The sequence below is a fragment of the Podarcis filfolensis genome (assembly GCF_964270895.1).
Source record: "Podarcis filfolensis genome assembly, chromosome: 9".
NCBI lineage: Eukaryota > Metazoa > Chordata > Lepidosauria > Squamata > Lacertidae > Podarcis > Podarcis filfolensis.
In genome coordinates, this window is record NC_139610.1 from 49,393,382 (window position 1) to 49,414,331 (window position 20,950).

Consider the following 20,950-nt stretch of genomic DNA (forward strand, 5'->3'; position numbering starts at 1 on the left):
CCAGTCAAGCTTGCAAAAATCTATCATACGCCCAATAACAAATGCTGGAAATGTAAGGAAACTGAAGGTACTTTCTACCACCTTTGGTGGACGTGCCCAAGGATTAAGGCCTTCTGGGAAATGATCTATAATGAAATTAAGAAGGTACTTAAGTGTACTTTTCACAAGAAACCAGAGGCCTTCCTCCTGGGCATGGTAGGCCAATTGGTGTCAAGGAAAGATAGGACGTTTTTTATGTATGCAACAACAGCAGCAAGAGTTCTTTTAGCAAAGTATTGGAAGACACAAGAACTACCCACGCTGGAAGAGTGGCAGACGAAGGTGATAGATTATATGGGACTGGCTGAGATGACTGGCAGAATCCGCGACCAAGGGAAAGAGACGGTGGAAGAAGATTGGAAGAAATTTAAAGTTTATCTTAAGAATTGTTGTAAAATTAATGAGTGCTAAAATGTCATGGGTAATGTGAAACAAAATTGCAGTGATAAATAATTGGGTAAGAGAAAAAGGATCAAAGAAAGTGAATTATAAGTAATTGGAACTAGGGGTTGCTGGAAAAGTTTAAAATAGGGATGCAGAAAAGGGAGGTATGGGGAAGTCGTTGAAATAAGGCTTAGGAAAAAGAGGTTAAGAAATTATACGTGTTTATATGTTTGTTTGTTTATGTATTGTCTTGTATTGTGTTTTAATATATGTTGAAAATCAATAAAAATCTATTAAAAAAAAAAAAAGGATAGTGTTCTCGAAGCTAGCAGCATGAGTCTGACCAAACTGCGGGAGGCAGTGGAAGACAGAAGTGCCTGGCGTGCTCTGGTCCATGGGGTCACGAAGAGTCGGACACGACTAAACAACAACAGTCCAGATGGAGAAGAAAGCCCTAAATACAGGCTCATAAGCCTCATTGCGCCATGCTGCTAACCCGCATAGTTGAGATAAAAACAATGCAAAAAGGAATCCTGCTCACCTTCTATTCTCCCAAGTGCAGTGCACACTTAGAATCCCAATTAGCATTCCATTTTTGTGTGCAAAAGCACCCCTCCCCCACTGCTTGATGTTGCAGGTCTGACCCAGAGGTCCACCCCTTCAAAGGCTCTCTTTGACTCCCTTTGACTCCCTCAGCTCAGTCCTGCAGGCAGTGGTCTGGAGGTAGACAGCTGAGCTGGATTCTGCCACCTTTGGGAATTTGTTATTGCTCACTCTTGACCCAGAAGTCTACCCTGCACTTGCTTTCTTCTGCCCTGCTGGCAAAACGGTGAGGTTGCATAGCCAAGCAGCTGAAGATTCTTCTCACCATGCTGCACTTTGCCTCCCAGATCAGCAACTTTCAAGCAGTTTTCCCAGGAGCCTGCCCTCCCTTAGGATCTTGCCAGAAAATCCACATTTGGCCATTCCGAACATCACCACAGTCCTTTGTGTTAATGTTTCTGCTTGTTTGTGTGATTTCTGAATAGTGCACCAAACTTTTGTGTGGACCTGAAGTCCAGTTTCAGCATGTGATGAACCCCGTCTTGAGTTTTTTCTTTCCAGTTTTGACAAAATGCTGTTGGCTCCCAGAAAAGGAACAAAAGCAAAGTCCTGTAAAAGAACATTGGTAGGTTTGCCAACTAGAGATACAGTGGAGCTGAGGTTTTCCCACGCATGTATGGAAGAGATCCAGACGTTCTCTGGAGTTCATGCATCTCAATGCAAGGGAGATCTTTGAGTGTCACATTAGAGTAGAAATGGGAGAAAGTGAACTGTGTATTCCTTGCACCACATGCTTTTTCTTCTTCTTGCTGTTGTCTTGATCTATGGCGACATCCATCACCAAGGGAAGGTGATGGCCCAAGCAATATGGAAATTGGCAGGCCCAGAGTTCTGGACCAGACTGGATTGCAAGTTTAAGGAAAGGCATTGTCAGGACCTTGGACAAGGGCCAAGGGGTCTGGTTACAGCCACAGTTTGCTTCCTGCAGTTGGAGCACAAAAAGGAAGTTTTCTCAGCAGCATGTAGTCAAGATGAAAGCCCCCCCCCCCGCATCGTATATCCAGTTAAATACCTGATGTCCCTTTTCTGCAACTGCCGGCTTCTTTTAGACAGTGAGGCTACAAGGGGTAGGGCTTCTATAAGGAAAGTTCTTCAGGGTTTTCCTGGTCCTCCAAAAAGTCTAGCTTAATCACTGAAGTCTGGCGGCAGTCATGTCTCCTCAGGGTCCAGGGGGCTTCATTTTCAATGTATCCACCGGGGAAGAAACATGGAGTGGATCTGTTTCATTCTCCTTGGAGCTACTATTGTAAGAGGACTCCACAACTGAGGGTTCTTGGCTGTGGCTTTGTAAAATCTATTAAGTGTTGTTATTATTATTATTATTATTATTATTATTATTATTATTATTATTTGTGTTTGCACAAAGACAGTTAATCTATTAAGTGTCTTTGTGCAAACACAAATAATAATAATAATAATAATAATAATAATAATAATAATAATAATAATAATATCTTTATTGTCATTGCCCCCTCTCAGGGACAACGAAATTACTTGACTGCTCCATAAAAACACTAATTAAACAATACAGTATAGTACAGCAAGGAAGATTAGATGACTTTCAAAGTCCAAGCTTCCCATTCAGGGCCGAGATCGCTCTGGAGAAGAAGCTGTTCTTAAGACGGCTCGTTCTTGTCTTCATCGTCCTGTATCTCCGTCCCGCCGGCAGGAGCTCGAAGAGACAGTGACCAGGATGTGATGGATCTTTTACTATGTCCAGTGCCTTCCTATGGCACCTTGTGGCATAAATCTGCTCTAAGGTGGAGAGTGGGCAGCCAACAATGCTCTCTGCTGCCTTAACAACTCTGCACAACCTCATCCTGTCCTGGGTAGTACAGCTTCCGTACCACACACATAAGCCATAAGTGAGCACGCTCTCAATGGCACAGTGATAGAAGGCAAGCAACAGTTTCTGCGGAAGATGGTTTTTCCTTAAAATTCTCAAAAAGTACAGTCTCTGCTGCGCCTTCTTCACAAGCCCCTTTGTGTTGACACTCCAGGACAGATCCTCTTGTAATTCAGTGCCCAAAAATCTGAACGTTGTTACCCTCTCCACACAGACCCTGTAGCCTTGAAGCTCTTGTGTGTGGAAAACTTCCTTACCTTAGTACAATGTAACTAAATATTCTAAGCCTACTTTTCTGCTTTTATTTGTATTAAAGCTTTTTGAATTTCATGTTTTTCTAAATAAAGCTAAGAATGTGCTCTTTAAACACTCAACTGAGAGTTGTTGCTGGGAATTGTTTAGCACAACGAAGAGCATGTTCTACCCAGTAAAATGAATTCAACATGCTTCGGCTGAAAGCTACAGCATTAAAGCTTTTAGCATTTCTTCTGGTTAATATATAAAGGTGGCAAGGCTTTATGTATTTAATTCATCTAAGCTAACTATATTTCATGGAATTTAGCAAGGCTTTCAAAAGAACTGAAGAGCCAGCATTCTGGAAGGCAAATAAAGCTTTGGTAGATTTCATTTACGTGATGTTTTTAAAGAATATTTCCATTTTTAACCATCAAGACTAAAGTAGAAATGGCTCTCAAAACAGGACTGAAAGTGCTTCTGAAGGACAGCTATACAGAAAGTTTTGCAGTTAACCACAAATAGCCCAACTATCAGTCAATACAGACAGAGACCCTCTTCCTCTTCCTTCTAGGTCCTTCAACTACATTTGAGTTTAACCTCTTCCATTCCAAGTTGACTCCTGATTCCCTGTTCCTAATTCAACACAGATGAATTCAGAGGCAGCCTGAATAAGGAACTGAATTTTGGGCACCACTCTGCTCTACACCTTGACTCATATCTTGCCCACTACCAACCAGCCTGTGCATTCTGAGGTTCTGCCCATAACAGAGGCTGGACTGGATGGGTGATGACGCAATAAAGGGCATTCTTGGTAGTGGCCCCCTGCCTATGGAGCTCCCAAGTGACAGTCTGTCTGCCACAACCATAGCAATATTTAATACAGGATGAGAAACCAATGACTCTCCATATGATCCTGAACTCCAGACACCCATCATCCCAGCCAAGTCATCCATGGCCATTAGCCATACTGACTAAGGCTAAATGGGGGGTAGAGTCCAAAAAAATCTGCAGGGCCATGGGTTCCCCATAGCCAATTTAGGGAAAAGTTAAAGTAATTTTTCTTTGGCTAGGTGTTTGGCCCATGATGTAATTATTTTTGTAGTGCGGTCCTACAGATACTATCACTGATAGCAAATCTCTTTGAAGACCGTTCCAAGTTGCAGAGGCATATGACTAAAGGTGGAGCGAGGTTATCATCATCATCAGAGTTCAAGATTTAGGAATTGGTTCCACTCACAATCCATGTTGCATTGCTAAAACATTACCTGCTTCAAGAACAAACAAGCAGGAAGTCAACAGGAAGACAATAAGGTTTATAAGCTCATAAGAAAAAGCCTGCTAGATAAAGCCAGAGGTCCACGTGGTCCAGCATTCTATTTCCACTTTGGCCAACCCTAACCCTATATGATGCCTATCATGGGTGCAGTAGCCTTCCCTAGCTCATATTCTCCTGAAATTGCTATTCAACAGCATATTATCTGTGATTCTAAATAATAGCATTTCAGTACAGTGGTACCTCAGGGTAAGTACTTAATTCGTTCCAGAGGTCCGTTATTAACCTGAAACTGTTCTTAACCTGAAGCACCACTTTAGCTGATGGGGCCTCCCACTGCTGCCGCGCCGCTGGAGCACGATTTCTGTTCTCATCCTGAAGCAAAGTTCTTAACCTGAAGCATTATTTCTGGGTTAGCGGAGTCTGTAACTTGAAGCGTATGTAACCTGAAGCGTATGTAACCTGAGGTACCACTGTACTCTAATAGATCCTCTCAGGGCATTTCAGGTTACAAAATATCCTTCTGGGCACAAGGCACTGAATGAAAATATGTATGTTGCCTCCATTGGTGTATTTTGTTCTGTGGTATAGTATAGATAATGAGACCCTGTTGATGACTTGCTTTGTTTGTTTCAATCCTTTATTAGGTGCTTTTGCTTGCAAGATGGTGCCTTTTGTTCAATCCACTGCAATAGTTACTGAGATTCTTACAATGACCTGCATTGCGGTAGAAAGGCATAACGGGATCGTCCACCCTCTTAAGATGAAATGGCAGTACACCAACCGAAGAGCATACACAATGCTTGGTAAGGTCCTGGGCAACTTTGGTATGGTACGACATAGCATGTTGCTAGTGATTTCTCTTTTGATATGTCCGCTATAGAGCAGTGGTGAGGAACCTGGGGATCTCCAGATGTTGGACCTGACCTTTGGCCATGCGGGTTGCAACTGATTTGAGTTGCAGTTCAACAACATCTGGAGGGATGCAGCTGCTATCAGAGAAAATTAGTTTTTTTTAAGAATCTTAAAGAAAAACCCACTTTGTATGCATTCAGATTAAAACCCCTCCCTCACTCCAAACATACATACAGAATCAAATGGAACTAGTTGTTTAATATATTTGTATATGGTCTACTCTGCCTTTCAGTAACTGTTCTTCTAAGGTAGCCTACAACAATTTTAGCATACAAGATACAAAAAGATCACAATCTTAAAAAATCAAGTTGATAAAAACCCAAGAAGAAACTGGAGCAATAACAACACAATGATACTGGTAAAATGCAAAAACAAATGGGTTCATTGCTTGACTGAAAGCCAAGAGAGAGGGAGCCAACTGGGCTTTCTTATGGAAGGGCCTTCCATAAAATGGCACTACTGTTGAGAAGGTCCTGCTTTGTGTCCTACCCAGGTAATGCTCTGAAGGAAAAGGAACAGGGAACAGCCTGTAATGGGGAGACAGACTAATGGGAGGAAATGCAACTTCACATGGACCCTGTTAAAGCTCTAGTAATATTTTATAAACAGGCCCAGTGCAAAAAAACTCTTTGGACAAGCTACATTTTTGTAGCCTCTTCAGCTAATGTTCACTGTAAAAATAGCCTAGTCCCATTTGATTTCCGGTGTAAGATTGCTTTCTCTCCCCCTCCCTGCCTCTCTCTCTGCCGCTCTGTCTGTTGGTGGTGATAAACCCGTAGGAGGACAAAAATGTTTTGTTGATGCATTAAAATATCCGTTTTCTTTGTGAATGAGCTGTACTAGGACTTCTTCCTTCCTGAAACCCTCATGACCTGACTTTTATATGTGCAGAATTATTGAAAAAGCACTCACAGTGCATCCTTTGAAACAAGATAGTTGGCAGAATGCCTCGAGAGCCTCTGTTGCATCCAACACACGAGATTTACCCTAGAAGCCCATATGCATGCTTTGTGGGCTGATACCTTTCAGAACAAAACTGAATGTGACTCTGTCTCAATACTCACTGACTGGGGTGGGAGAAGAGTCCCAGATTCACTCAGGCGTTGGCATTGTTGGGTAACTGCTGATGCCCACACCTCTGCAGGAGCCCTATGCTGAACTCCACAGCTCCTGGCCCCGCTCTCCTTTTTGCAAATGTGGCTTGTTCACCACCCTTCTATGAGCATGTGATTGGTGACAACCGTGAGAAGATGGAGAAATGCCCTCTCCTTTTCTTAGGTTCTCTCTCTGGGCAGTTGTGAGGATTGCTCCAGAAAAAGAAGGCAGCTGAAAGGGCAGTGGCGGCAAGTCTAATCAGAGAGGGCACCTACTGAGTGCATCTCGCCTAAGCCCCCTGGCAAACCTGGAGAGGGCACTGAATTCACTTTCAAATTTCTCCCTTCCCAGTATTGGTCCATTTTGTGATTTGGACATGTAAAATTCCATATAAGGTAAAGGTGAAGGAGCCCTGGATGGTTAAGTCCAGTCAAAGGCAACTATGGGGTGTGGCACTCATCTCACTTTCAGGTCGAGGGAGCTGACTTTTGTCCACAGACAACTTTCCATGTCATGTGGCCAGCATGACTAAACCACATGACATATTTATCTACTTGTACAGGTGTGCTTTCGAACTGCTAGGTTGGTGGGAGCTGGGACAGAGCAATGAGAGCTCACCCTGTTGTGCGGATTCGAACAGCTGACCTTCCGATTAGCAAGCCCAAGAGGCTCAGTGGTTTAGAACACAGGGTCACCTGCGTCCCTTGAAAATACACTTTCTTAAAAACAAAAACAAAAGAACTTGTAGCTCATTGCTCTGAATTCAGCTCCAGGGCAAAATTCATTTCACAATTAGTCCTAATTCTAACTGCCTTCCTCATGCTTGCTGTAATATCTTGTCCAAATACTCCATATGGCCACATCACCAACTAATATAAAAATGCTAATTGCTCGCTCTAATTTCCTGCTTTTTCTCTTTAAAACCAGCAATTACATCATCATCATCATTATTGTTATTGTTATTATTATTATTTTCAGGCATAGTCTGGCTGTTGGCAGCTATCGTTGGGTCACCCATGTGGCACGTACAGCGCCTGGAGGTATGGTCTGTTGCATTATGCAATTATATCTTTATAGGTCAGTTTTGCATTGAGTTTCAGCATGAATAAGGCTACTCTTCAGGAGATGACTATTATGTGCTGTAGAAAAATGTACAAAGAGAAGTACAGGCTGTGACGGCACAACGGCACTTTCCCCCCTGGCGCCGTTGGGCCTGCCCTCACTTAAATATAATGCACCCACCTCACAGAACACCAGTTCCACCAGTTCCTACAAACTACCCCAGATTATCTTGTGGGGGACTTGTGTGAGGGAAAACTTAATAATTTGGAGTCTCAGGCAGGATTTGATCAAAAAAAGAGAGAGAGATTTTATTTAACAAAGGAAGTTTATGGCACAATTTGGGTAAAACATAGGATAATGTTATTTCACTTCAGTTCTTTCTCAGTTGTTGCACAGCTGTTGCCGCTTAATACTTTGGTTCTTAAACCTGTCAGTACTTCCTGTCAGTTACACACCTGTTAGACAGCCTTACTCCTGAGGTACTCCAAGTAACAGACCCAAGGGATCTCCACACCCCCTTAGCTGGTTTGGGAGTCTTCACTTTTTGTAGAAGAACCTCTCCCTTCCTGATGGGAATGAGTCCTAACTAGACTGTATCCTCACAGCTTCTACTTCTCCTGGCTCAGCCTCCCAGTTAATTCCTGGCCTATTACTCTTACAGGACACCACACACTGTCCTTCACCCTAAGCTCAGAGACTTCTTTCTCTAGCATCAGAGTGGATGTTTCTACCCAGAACCATCTCTCTCTCATCTCACTCCCTATCTCCCAACCTGACTCCTGACCCTATCTCCCAACCTCTATCCCAACCTCCCAAAACTGTCTCTCCAAATCCTCTCCTTTTCAATCGCCTCTCCTGGAACCCCGACCAATCAGAGGCTGCCATTCGTTAACTGTTTGCTGGCAGGGGAAAAGAAAAAAACAACACTTGGGGACCCAACCTGCCCAGCGAAACAAATTTTTCCGCCACACAGGCATTTAAATAGTGACCTTAGAAATGGGTATGGACCCAAGCAAATAAGGCTTGTTTCTATTGAAGAACAACTGGCTTTAGCAATTGTTAGCTCTCTTGGGAAGTACTGTTTGCATGGTAAACCAATGTGTGATCAGAACTGTGCTGAGTTGCCCTGCCCTGATTTCACATGCACTGACTAGCTCTGCTCCCTGGCATATCTGTGTACATTGTGGACATCTGCAGCCGTGTGTGTGTGTAGCATTGGTCTTATGTGTGCATTATACTAAATAGGGTGATAGTCTGTCCTTATTGTTAGAGCAGAAAATATATACAGTGGTACCTTGGGTTACAAACGCTTCAGGTTACAGACTCCACTAACCTGGAAGTTGTACCTTGGGTTAAGAACTTTACTTCAGGATGAGAACAGAAATTGCATGGTGGCGGCGCGGCAGTAGCAGCAGGCCCCGTTAGCTAAAGTGGTACCTCAGGTTAATAACAATTTCAGGTTAAGAACGGACCTCTGGAATGAATTAAGTTCTTAACCAGAGGTACCACTGTATTTACAAAGCAGCTTGTGCGCTGAACTTTAAAAATAATTTTTCACTGACCTGCCATTGTGTCTGGGTCAGACACTTGGTTTAAGTCTTTCTGTAGTACCGTAGTCTACTGCTTCTGGCCCTAGATTATAAATTCAGAGAGCGTTCATGCTGTTCCTTTTTAAAGTGTACCTTGTGTTTTGCCATGGCTTTCCTTGTTGTTTCATGGACCTTGCTGTTTTATCCTACAGTAAACAGATGGCAGATATTCATATATTTGATTGCTGTATTTTAAATATGGTTGTGTTTAAAATAGTTGTACAACCCATCCCTGATTTAGCTCAATTGGTTTGATCAGAAATGCATGTCTGCTGTGTGGGTTGCACATTGCTCTGTGGTAGAACAGTTTTGCGTACATAATATCCCAGGTTCCCTCTCGGCTTGATACCCTAAAGTGCTAGCCTAAATGACCCAGTGGCCACCCCTGAGTCAGGGCAAGTCAATCCATACAGGTTTTACACAGCCAGCACTTAAACCTCTGCTCATTTTTGATGAAAAATATGCACCTTTTCCTTTCCTTGTCAATAGGCTAGGAGTAAGTTCTCTTTTCTCTACTGAGTTTGACTTCAACTTAATTTGTTTCAGAATAAATATGACTTCCTTTACGATAAAGTGTACGTTTGCTGCCTGGAAGAATGGGCCAGTCCTGTCCACCAGAAGATATATGCTACTTTCATTTTGGCTATTCTCTTCCTGCTCCCAATGATACTGATGCTTTTGCTCTACAGCAAGATTGGTTATGAGCTTTGGATTAAGAAAAGAGTTGGAGATGCTTCTGTTCTGCAAACTATGCATGGGAACGAGATGTCCAAAATAGCAAGGTTTGTATAGTCGTTCTTTAGCATTCAGTATTAAACTCCAAAATGTATGTAACTTTATTTTATTGGAGTCTATAAAGGAAATCCTTGACTCCCCAGCTTTCTTGAATTCTTTGAGAGTGTCAATGATCACCTGTAGACAGAGGTTATCTATCAGACAAGTTATAATTCAGGCCCAAATTACATGTTACAAACAAATGTTTGTTATGAAGGATCAGAAATGTTTGGCTCATCTCTCCCACTCTGCTCCCCCTTTTCTGTTTTACATACACACCTGGATTATATCATTCTCAGATGGTGGGGGAGATATGTTACCTTTTTACCCCATTCAGAATGAAGATCCAGATGTTGAGATCAAAAGATAAACCTAGCAACTTTGCAACCAAAGTTCAGTCCTCAGCAGCGGTATTTGAATGTGTTTTAATGAGTTGTTAATTATTAATCTTAGCATTATGCTTTTAATATTTGTGTTTATTTATATCATGATGTATTATTTATGATGATGAAGTCTGTATGTTTGTTCTTCAAAATCCCAAGTGCCTTTGGAGGAAAGGCGATTTTAAAATATTTTAAGCAAACAAACAACAGGGGCAGTTCCAGCCCTTCTCCATTACCTTCTCCCCCCATCAGTTGCATGAATGTTACCCCGCAGCTGTGAAAAATTACCAACAAAACAAAGTCCTAACAACAGGTTTTAGGGTTTTTAGAAATTAATGGCTAAAAATAAATCAATCTCAGCACAGGTAATCATTTTATTATTTCTATAGCACTTAACCCCACTTTTAAAAAAGCATTTTTGACGTGGGAACCACTTCAGTGCAGCTGAATTCGCTTGGGTAACATGGGAAGAGTCTATGCTGTAGTTTCTTCCTGTGCCAATGTTGATCCAGTTTCCACCAAGGGTGGAATCAGGTGTGGGGATTATTGCATTGTTTTTGTGGTTCTAAAGCTCACACTCCCTTTTATATTGCATTATCTGATGGGTTCTCACACTCATATATACAGTATGTGAGAAAATTAATAAAAATGCTTTATATCAGATGAACTGGATAGCTCATTTGGTTAGGGCATGGTGCTAATAATGCTGAGGTTGCAGGTTCGATTCCCCTATGGGACAGCTGCATATTCCTGCATTGCTGTGGGTTGGGTAGATGATCCTCAGTATCCCTTCCAGTTTCGATTCTATGAACTTGTTTGCAGAACTGTGTACCTTGGTCAAAGCTGCATACCAAAAAATGTTCATATTAGGAGAAATGCTGAAGAATTTCAGTGTTGTTGTTGTTTTAAAATCACAAATTGCTGCAGAAAGGTGGAGAACTGAATTTAAGATTGGGAAAATGGGAAACTGAGGGGATGGAAAGTGACAGATCCATCCACCCTTAGCTGCAGGCAAAGGTCTTCCCCAGCACCTACTGCCTGAGAACATTTAGCTGGAGATGTCAACCTGGAACCTTCTGTAAAGAAAGCATGTGATTTACTACGGAGTTCTGGTCCATCCCTGTCACCTGGATGCCTCCCAAGTCACCAGGAGTCATCTATATATCTGTGCAGAAATTTGCAGTACAAGCTCTCTTTCCTCTTTCAGGAAAAAGAAGCGAGCAATCATCATGATGGTAACTGTTGTGGTTTTATTCACCATCTGCTGGGCTCCTTTTCATGTAATGCACATGATGATAGAATACAGTGAGTAGCTTTTTCTTTTGAAATTGTAGTAGTTGGTTTTGTGATCAAGGTGGCCAGTGAAACCCCACAAAACTCAAAGTTTTTATGGCATGACCATATAAAATGCCCAGCACATATATACAGTGGTACCTCGGGTTACATATGCTTCAAGTTACATATGCTTCAGGTTACAGACTCCGCTAACCCAGAAATATTACCTCAGGTTAAGAACTTTGCTTCAGAATGAGAACAGAAATCACGCAGTGGCAGCAGGAGGCCCCATTAGCTAAGGTGGTGCTTCAGGTTAAGAACAGTTTCAGGTTAAGAACGGACCTCCAGAACGAATTAAGTTCTTAACCCGAGGTACCACTGTATTTCACTAAAGGTCTATAGCAGTGGTTCCCAACCTTTTTTGGCCATGCCCCACCTAAGCATCTCTAAAATCCTGATGCCCCCCGCCCATGACATATAATTCAAAAAATGAACTCCTATTCACGGGGAGGAAGCCTAAAAGGCCATTAACTGTTAATAACTCATTTTTGAATTGCCCCCCCCTTAAAAAATCAAATTGCCTCCCTGTGGGGCATGTGCCCCACGTTGGGAACCACAGGTCTGCAGGGACACTGAAAAGAAAGAATTAATCTATCATAATCGGAATAATAATTATAATAATAGTTTATTGTCTATACCCCGACCATCTGGCTGAGTTTGGTTTAAAAAAAGATGCCTTAATACATTTTACCATTTATAAAATTCAGCTATCCAGTACCATTTTGAGGTAGCGACTCTTTGCTTTTTTTGTGTTTCATTTAGTCTCCTTCCTACGCCTTTCTTTCCTTTGTAGGTTTTTTATATCAGCCATCTCCTTTTATTCCAGTTACCTGAATTGCTTCTTTAATGCCTTTCTCTCCCCCCTGCATCTTGAATTATAGTTCACTCTCTCAGCTAAACTTCGTCCTTGAAGTAAATGAACAAACCGTGGCAGTTTATTGTTGTCAAGAATTATGGCACTTGATTTGAAATTGTGAAATATAGATGTTTGAAGGTTTTTTATGCTATTGCTATTGATTTTGAAGTGAAAAACATTATATACTCTTATGAAATACAAGTTAAGTGAATGCCAGGGTGTGATGGTATGGGGCTTCATTGTAGAGTCATCTATAGACGTTCTCAGTTGTTAAATGTTCCATAATTCAGAACTGATTGGGATTTTTAGCAAGAGGTCCCCAAAGCCTCTCTTTTGAGGCTTGAGGGTTGGTCTGAAGACTTGGAACTGGCTCATTTTTCCTCAGACCAAAGTTGCCTTGGATTCAGGTAAAAGTAAAGGTAAAGGGACCCCTGACCATTAGGTCCAGTCGTGGCTGACTCTGGGGTTGCAGCGGTCATCTCGCTTTATTGGCCGAGGGAGCCGGCGTACAGCCATGTGGCCAGCATGACTAAGCCGCTTCTGGCGAACCAGAGCAGCGCACGGAAACGCCGTTTACCTTCCCGTCGGAGCGGTACCTATTTATCTACTTGCACTTTGACGTGCTTTTGAACTGCTAGGTTGGCAGGAGCAGGGACCGAGCAACGGGAGCTCACCCCGTTGCAGGGATTCGAACCGCCAACCTTCTGATCGGCAAGTCCTAGGCTCTGTGGTTTAACCCACAGCGCCACCCGCAGAGCCAACCTGAATATCTCCAAGGTGGGGGCATTCTCACATCAGACTTGTGCCTCATCTGAGGCAAGTTCGCATCTTAGCACTTAATGTACTGTATCATCAAATTACCATGTAATGCTTACCAACACGAAGCCTGTTCTTAATGGGTGTTTTCTTCTCTCCAGGTAATTTTGAAAGGGAGTATGATGATGTCACCATTAAGATGATCTTTGGCATAGTTCAGATCATTGGATTTTCCAATTCCATTTGCAACCCCATTGTGTACGCCTTTATGAATGAGAACTTCAAGAAAAACTTCCTCGCTGCCCTTTGCTTTTGCATTATAAAGGAAAACCTGTCCCCATCCAGGCGACGTGGAAACTTAGGGATTACAATGAAGCAGCAGAAGGATGAAGGCTGCAGGAGACAACCCAATTCCTCGGGGGAGAACAGAAGAGAAGCATTCAGCGAAGGGAACATTGAAGTAAAACTCTGTGATCAGTCCTTTGCCAAAAGGAATTCCAGAAGGCACCTTGCTTTGTTTACCTCTGAACTCAATGGGCATGCTTCACTGGGACACTAGCATTAAGGACATCTCACTGGATCCTTGATACTTGAGAATTCTTGCATCATATCCTAGGCCTGGCCAGTCTGAAGGCTTCATGTAAATAGTCAACAAAGCAGGCTTTGGCTCCTTCAGTTGTCAGCTCAAGCTGCTGATCTCAGGGACCATAGAATCACAGAATCCTAGAGCTGGAAGAGACCCTGAGGATCATCTAGTCCAACCCCCTGCAATGCAGGAATATGCAGCTGTCCCGTATGGGATTGAACCTGCAACCTTGGCATTATCAGCACCATTCTGTAACCAACTGAGCTAACCATGAGCCCTCTAAGTCTGGATTTTGTGTGTGCCTTTTCATGGCACTAGTCTGGGCCTGACACTGAGCTAAGAACTAATCTAGCCTATTCACCGACCTTTTGAAAATTAGCACAGTATAGGTGTTTACTCCTACTGGACTACGTGATGGTGCAGCATTTTCTTCTTTTCTTCAGTTCCTTCTTCCGTTCCTTTGTTATGCTTCCTGGAGACTGATGTGGAAGCTCGCTCTTTTCTTTTCTATCTGTTCTTCTCCAATCTAAGAACAACAATCTGCTTAATTGCAAGGCAAATTGCTTTCGCTTAGTTGACCTTGAAGATGGCATCCTCACCAATGGTATTTGAGGATTATTTGCGTGCAGTTGAAACAGACAATTGTAAACAAATTGCACTATTTGATTTTGCCTAAAACTGAAGGATCTTCACAGCAGTGCAGTGGTTTCATGCTCTGTTTTGTTACTTGTTACTAGTGTTCTTTTTTAGAGATAGGATTGTATTTTACTAACATTCTCAGGTTAGACCCACTGAAATTAATTGACCTAGGTTTGTCATGCCTATTGATTTCACTGGGTCTACTCTGAGTAAATGTTAGTTGAGTACAAGCCAGTTTCTCCAAAACCTGGCTTATAGTGGAATATTTTTTTATAACTGCATGCAGCTTAGCTAAAGGAAGTCTGTTTTCCTTTATATAAAATGTTCTGTTGCCTTCAAATTATTGGCCAGATAATCAGATAGTACAACAAAATAACCTGTAATTTGTTTTGCACTCATTCAGTGTAAAGGCCAATATTTTTTAGCAAAGTTGTGACATTTAATTTATGAAGACATTTTAATGCTGTTGCCTTTTAAAATGATTGTATACTGTCATCTCTCTTGCTTCATCATGCCCTTAAGCCCAACTTTTATTCATAATAGTTTCCCACCCCCATTACTCTTTAATTCAAATAGCAGCCCTTCAAAACACTGAGCATTTGCTGCATTTTCAAATGCTGGTAATTTCTCCTGTATATGCATTAAAAGTAGACTATTTCCATTTATCTGATTATGCACCTCATTTTTAAAGTGTCTAAAACTGAACAAGGATCTTTCCCATGGGCCACTATATTACATATGATCCAACTTCTAGAATTCTCTTTGAAAATGTGGATTTCTCCAAAAAGGGCACCCTCAAGACCTCAGTATTTCCCACATTTCTAGGTATAATTTGCAGGATTGGATCACTCACTGGCCATATTATGGAGCTGCTATTATCATTCCACATCATGCTTTAAAATTTTATTCACGGCAGAGATTGCCTAAGCAACTGTGAGTGGTGACACCTGTTTGAGCACTAAACTTGAAGTTCTGGATTTGCATCACAGCTCTGAGATGAATTCACTTGTCCTTGCCCAGCAGTTTCTATACATGCCATGACAGGAATTATGTGCCCATTTAAAAGTGGAACAGTGTTTTCAGAGCTGCATTTAGGTACCTCTTAAAAAAGGCGCGCACACTGTGTGCTTGCGTCACTGCAGCAAACACTTGTACTGAGAAAAACATAGTGATTTATGTGGATAGGGAGATGAGCCCCATTCTGCTGCCTAGAAAACCATTTCTTTTCATTCCAGTACTCTTACCATGGGACTAGAGTAGATGGGGATTACAGAGGGAAAGGCTGCTTTCTCCTGTCCCTTCACCACTCACTGAGCATTGTCTGCAAAAGTGAGTTGGTTCGATGTATCTGTGTGTGGTATTTTACCTGTGCAATTAGTAGTTACAGACTGGTGACATTGTCAGAATTGCAGGAGAATCTGAGTAGCTATGAATGCTATGGGAGACTCTCAGTTTCTGCATCTTATCATCCTTTCAGTATTATCAGTTGAGATGCTTGCAATTAAGGCTTAGAATATGGACAGGCTTGCCATATTTGCAGGAACGGTAATGAATAGTTGCCAAATAGGAAATTTGCTGCAAAGCAGTGCAATGATGTGGATTGTTCGCTTATGTTTTTTGTGTACATTAGTGATTCTACATTGTTTTTAAAAAACTGCTTGAGAATATCTGCATGTGCCTGTGGCACTATCCCTATTCTTTGACAAAGGATATAAGATTCTTATTTTGGCTGAGAATGTTGGCTTATCTTTAATTTGCGCCCACAGTATACTTTTTATGGGTTCCGTTTATGGAAACCATGGTTTTTCAGTTTCCTAGAGGAGGGCACTGTGAGGTCTAACTACATATTGCTTTGCACAGTTCTAAGAGTATCGGTTGAAAGATCAACTAAATAGAAAAATGTGTTGCATCAGAATGATAGTATTTCCCGTAACTGGATGTTTACAAATAGGTTTAAAAAAAGGGGGGGGGGCAAATTCCATGCTAGAAGTTAATAGCAAAAGGACTGGAAATCAATCTGTCAGTATCCTAATGCTCCCAGGGAAATGGGATTAGGATTGCAGCTTTAATATGCTTCCTGCTGTGAATTTTAAGCAGCAACAGAATGCATTGTTTTTCTCACGTGGAAATAAGTGGTCTCTTTTGTTGATCGTGGGCTTCAATCTGTGCTCCTCAGTTAAAGTCTGAAGACTTCGAGCTGTCAAGCACAAAATCATGTTTACTATAAACAATTTAAAATATAAATTGAGTGTTATTTCAGCAGATGCACAGAGCACCACTTTCTATATAAAACGCTCAGTTATGAAATAAAATACTGCAGTGCAAAAAAGGGCTTATCTAAGTGGAACTAAGAGTGTCTATAAAATGTTTTCATATTCCCCCTGGAATTTATACAATTCAGTATATCAAGAGGGTATTAAAACGATCTTTCCCAGATGCTTGAGGGAGGTTAATTAGCAGGATTGATTTTTTACGGAACTTTAAAATCAAGATGGGTTTGTGATGGGAAGTTAGCTACTCATTAGCTTTGTCTTTAAGATGCTACAATGCTTGCGCCCCCCCCCAAAGACTTAATAGGGCTGCTCCTCTGGAAATCCATTATTCAGCACAAAATGAATGTAAACTTCCACTGAAGACTGATATATGCATAGCTATCATTCACTATGATATGTGTAAAAAGAAAATACACATATTTTTGCATTGTTGTTGTTTAGTCGTTTAGTTGTGTCTGACTCTTCATGATCCCATGGACCAGAGCATGGCAGGCACTCCTGTCTTCCATTGCCTCCCGCAGTTTGGTCAAACTCATGGTAGTAGCTTCAAGAACACTGTCCAACCATCTCGTCCTCTGTCGTCCCCTTCTCCTTGTGCCCTCCATCTTTCCCAACATCAGAGTCTTTTCCAGGGAGTCTTCTCTTCTCATGAGGTGGCCAAATATTGGAGTCTCAGCTTCAGGATCTGTCCTTCCAGTGAGCACTCAGGGCTGATTTCCTTCAGAATGGATAGGTTTGATCTTCTTGCAGTCCATGGGACTCTCAAGAGTCTCCTCCAGCACCATAATTCAAAAGCATCAATTCTTCGGCGATCAGCCTTCTTTATGGTCCAGCTCTCACTTCCATACATCACTACTGGGAAAACCATAGCTTTAACTATATACGGACTTGTTGGCAAGGTGATGTCTCTACTTTTTAAGTTGCTGTCTAGGTTTGTCATTGCTTTTCTCCCAAGAAGCAGGCGTCTTTTAATTTCGTGGCTGCTGTCACCATCTGCAGTGATCATGGAGCCCAAGAAAGTAAAATCTCTCACTGCCTCCATTTCTCCCCCTTCTATTTGCCAGGAGATGGCAATACCAGAGAAAGACTTCTGCAACATAAACTGATTGTAGCAGAACTAAAAATACAGGATGAAAGTTCAAATGGCTGTAGAATGAGCTCTTCACTGGCTGGGTTGCTGAAGGCTAAATGAGCAGGAGGAGGATTTATTATATAGCAAAAATAGATTCCAGAGATCCTGAGAGAAGCAGATACCTGCACTGAGCAATTATCTGAATCTCTCCAACATACAGGTGGTTTGACACAGCACTGCTCAGCATTGGTGCTGCATTAGTGGCAAGGCCAGTGCACCTTGCAAGGGAGTTTAAATGGAAGCTTCTCTCAGCACTGGTTACTTTACCCTCTTTAATTTAATTTTTGGACAAATTTTAAAGGGATTCATCTGGACCAGCAGAGGTTTGCGTCACCTTGACCAGGGCCTCAGCACACTGGCATTTTTGCCCAGCCACACTGTGTGCTGATATTGAGCCTGGTGAATGAAGTGCTGGTGGGTTTGACCAAAATGTCAAAAGAACTCAAGTTTGTTATTTGTTCAATATTCCTGGCAATTGGCATTGTTTTGTGCATATGGCCAGTGACTGTGGTCACTGTAGTACTGTGGATTTTATACTATCCTAAATCATGTATTATTGCTTACACTGTTTTCATTGTATGGTTTTACTATTTCTGTACACTTTTTGACATTTTAAAATGTAGAACAGTATGTAAATGTATATAAACAGTGTTCACTATTTATAAAAACAAAACGCTGTTAAAATTGAAAGCATGTATTTGGAATTGTGTTTCTGGAAGTGGAAACTAAACTTTGCTTCTTAATATTTCTGAAGCCCGCGTACAAAAAATATATTTAAAGTTGTGTGTCCTTCTTGGACTCTCCAGCTGTTGCCATAGCAAGGCTGTAATTAAAATGTCAACTTAAGCAAGGAGTTGGGAAGAAGCAGAGAATGGTTGAAAGTTTCCTTGCTTGAATATATAGGCCTTTAAAGAACAACAACCCAGAAACCAGAGCTATTAGCAGATTGTTTCCTACTTGCAAAGCAGTTCTCCGTGTAGTGGGGATTATGCAGGTGGAAGGGATGAAGACTTGTTCAATCTTGCTCAGTGGGGAGACCAAAGGGAGATGCTGGCTTGTCTTCATTCATATACATCTTTCCTGGAATCCAACCTTCCCCTTAAGATGGCTTTGTCCTAGAGACAAGAGGTACAAGAATGGTGACTAAAGTAATTCTTCACAGCTGGTTACTCTAAGCACATCTAAGCAGCTGAATATTCTATCATTAAAAAGGGATTTATCCCAAAAACTTCCGAAGTTGAAACCAGCTTGGGGTATCGGCTTGAATCGGTGTGTGTCTGGCGACATCATGTGGTACCATTTGGAAAACACATTTCCCAAGGCTCATTTATAATACATATGGCTTTTTCATATGTGTATAAGAATTGTATTGATGTAACAGTAGGTTGGGCATGCAGTCAATTTATACTCAACCTGAAATAATTCAGGGAGACACTTATATAGAAGAACAGGCAGAGCACCACATTTACTGATTACAGTTCAGAAAAAAAGTGTGAGAGCTCTCATACACACTTTAGTGCACTGGTGGACTTACCCTGACACACTCATACACGCTCATACAGTAACCCATATTCTGCAGGGCTATAGTTACCAGGGATAGGCTCTCTGGCTGCTAGATGGCCAGTCTAGGAAATGATGAGATGGTAGCATTAGATTCCTCATTGAGGTAGATTAAGAGTTCTTGCTGTCTTCTGTCCTAGCTCTTGTACTCTTTTCCCCAGCTACCAGGGGACCAGTGGTTTATGCCTTTTTCTTTTACATCTTTTGTTATTTTGGCCACAGGGTATCAGAGATGCTTTATCCATCGCTGTGCTGATCCTGGGATGTGCTTGCAATCTGAGCCCACACTTTCAGAGGCCCAGCTGAGCACTTATAGTTCCAAGGAGATTAAGCATCTCAGGCTCAGACATGGCATCTTCAGCCAACTTTGTTGGAATACCAAACTTTGTGACAAAGTTAACATTGTCTGCTGTTCTTTAGAGCTCTTTCCTAAACTGAATGTTTGGTATTCACTCACAACATTCACTACTGATTTATATTCCATTGATTGGTCTACACCTGAGGTCAATATTGTAGAAATGTAAAGGTAGCTTATAAAGAAAATGTATAGAGTTTCTACTTAGAAGGCTGACTGGAAGCATTAAAGGCATCTTACAAAGGGAGAACATACGTGAGTGCTTGGCATGGAAAGAGCATGAATGAATAAAACACTGCTAACTTATTAAAATGTGTTAAAAAAAATTTGTCTTGCTTTAATTGCCTTGTCTTCCACTGCCAAGATTTCTGCATCATTATGAACATAGGAGGTTTAAAAGATAAAATGAGCCAAGCCCTTGTAGATCTGTTGTTTATAGTAAGTAAAAGAAGTGCCATATGTTTTGCTAGCACTAGCAGCTGTTTAGTGCGTAGGCATTGTCTGATCACTGCTACTTCTGATAAGGAAGAAAAACTAGGATGGTGTGAGTCCCCCACCCCCAGCTGCACTTTGGGGTCATATTTGGTGCTTCAGATTTGGTCCCTGTTTGGTTTGGATTATTTGAGGGTAGGAGGCGACCCCTAATCCAAAGCAATATTCAGAAAACTGAAGCTTTGGTCCTCCTATTGGCTTTGCATTGGGAAATCAAAATGGCAGAAGTCAGAAAAAAGAAAGAAAGAGACTGCAGTATTCCGATTGGGCACAATCTTGCTACAGTTAAATCTATTGGCTTAGAGGCAAGACTGTTGCATAAGGATGATTCATATTACTTACTTTCTTAGTTTTACTCTCTTTGTATCCAGTACCTTTCTATGTAAACATTGTTATGCTTGCGCCACTTTTCCAACTGGTGAGAAGTTCCAGCAAATTACCTAGGTTTGTTTTCCAATGGAAGGAGGTAATGGAAGGTTTAAAGGCATTTCGTAATTATCTACAACTATGCAAGATGAGCATAGATTTGAATTCATAACAGAACAGACAGCCAAATCCACTACGTACCAGATCTCTAGGGGCAGCCATGCATCCCCTGCAACTGCTGCCTTACAGACTGCCCCCAACTACACAGCTGTCTCAAAAGCTGTCTGATGGGAATCACATCAAAGTGACTGCTAACTTGGTTGAAAGCCACCATAAAAAAATAATATCAAAGATTCATTTATTTACCACTTTCTTTTACTAAAGATGTTCCTAGATTCCT

General features: G+C 41.6%; 1 protein-coding gene across 1 annotated transcript in view; it reads left to right on the forward strand.

Annotated features, from left to right (window-relative positions):
- QRFPR (pyroglutamylated RFamide peptide receptor) overlaps window positions 1-17,254 on the forward strand; it is a 36,653-nt gene extending 19,399 nt beyond the window's left edge. Inside the window, exons 2-6 of the mRNA XM_083571565.1 lie at window positions 5,030-5,188; window positions 7,371-7,432; window positions 9,590-9,825; window positions 11,408-11,505; window positions 13,309-17,254. Of these exons, the coding sequence (XP_083427691.1) occupies window positions 5,030-5,188; window positions 7,371-7,432; window positions 9,590-9,825; window positions 11,408-11,505; window positions 13,309-13,706 (953 nt within the window). The 3' untranslated portion in view covers window positions 13,707-17,254. The remainder of the gene's footprint in view (window positions 1-5,029; window positions 5,189-7,370; window positions 7,433-9,589; window positions 9,826-11,407; window positions 11,506-13,308) is intronic.
- Window positions 17,255-20,950: the final 3,696 nt, after the last annotated feature.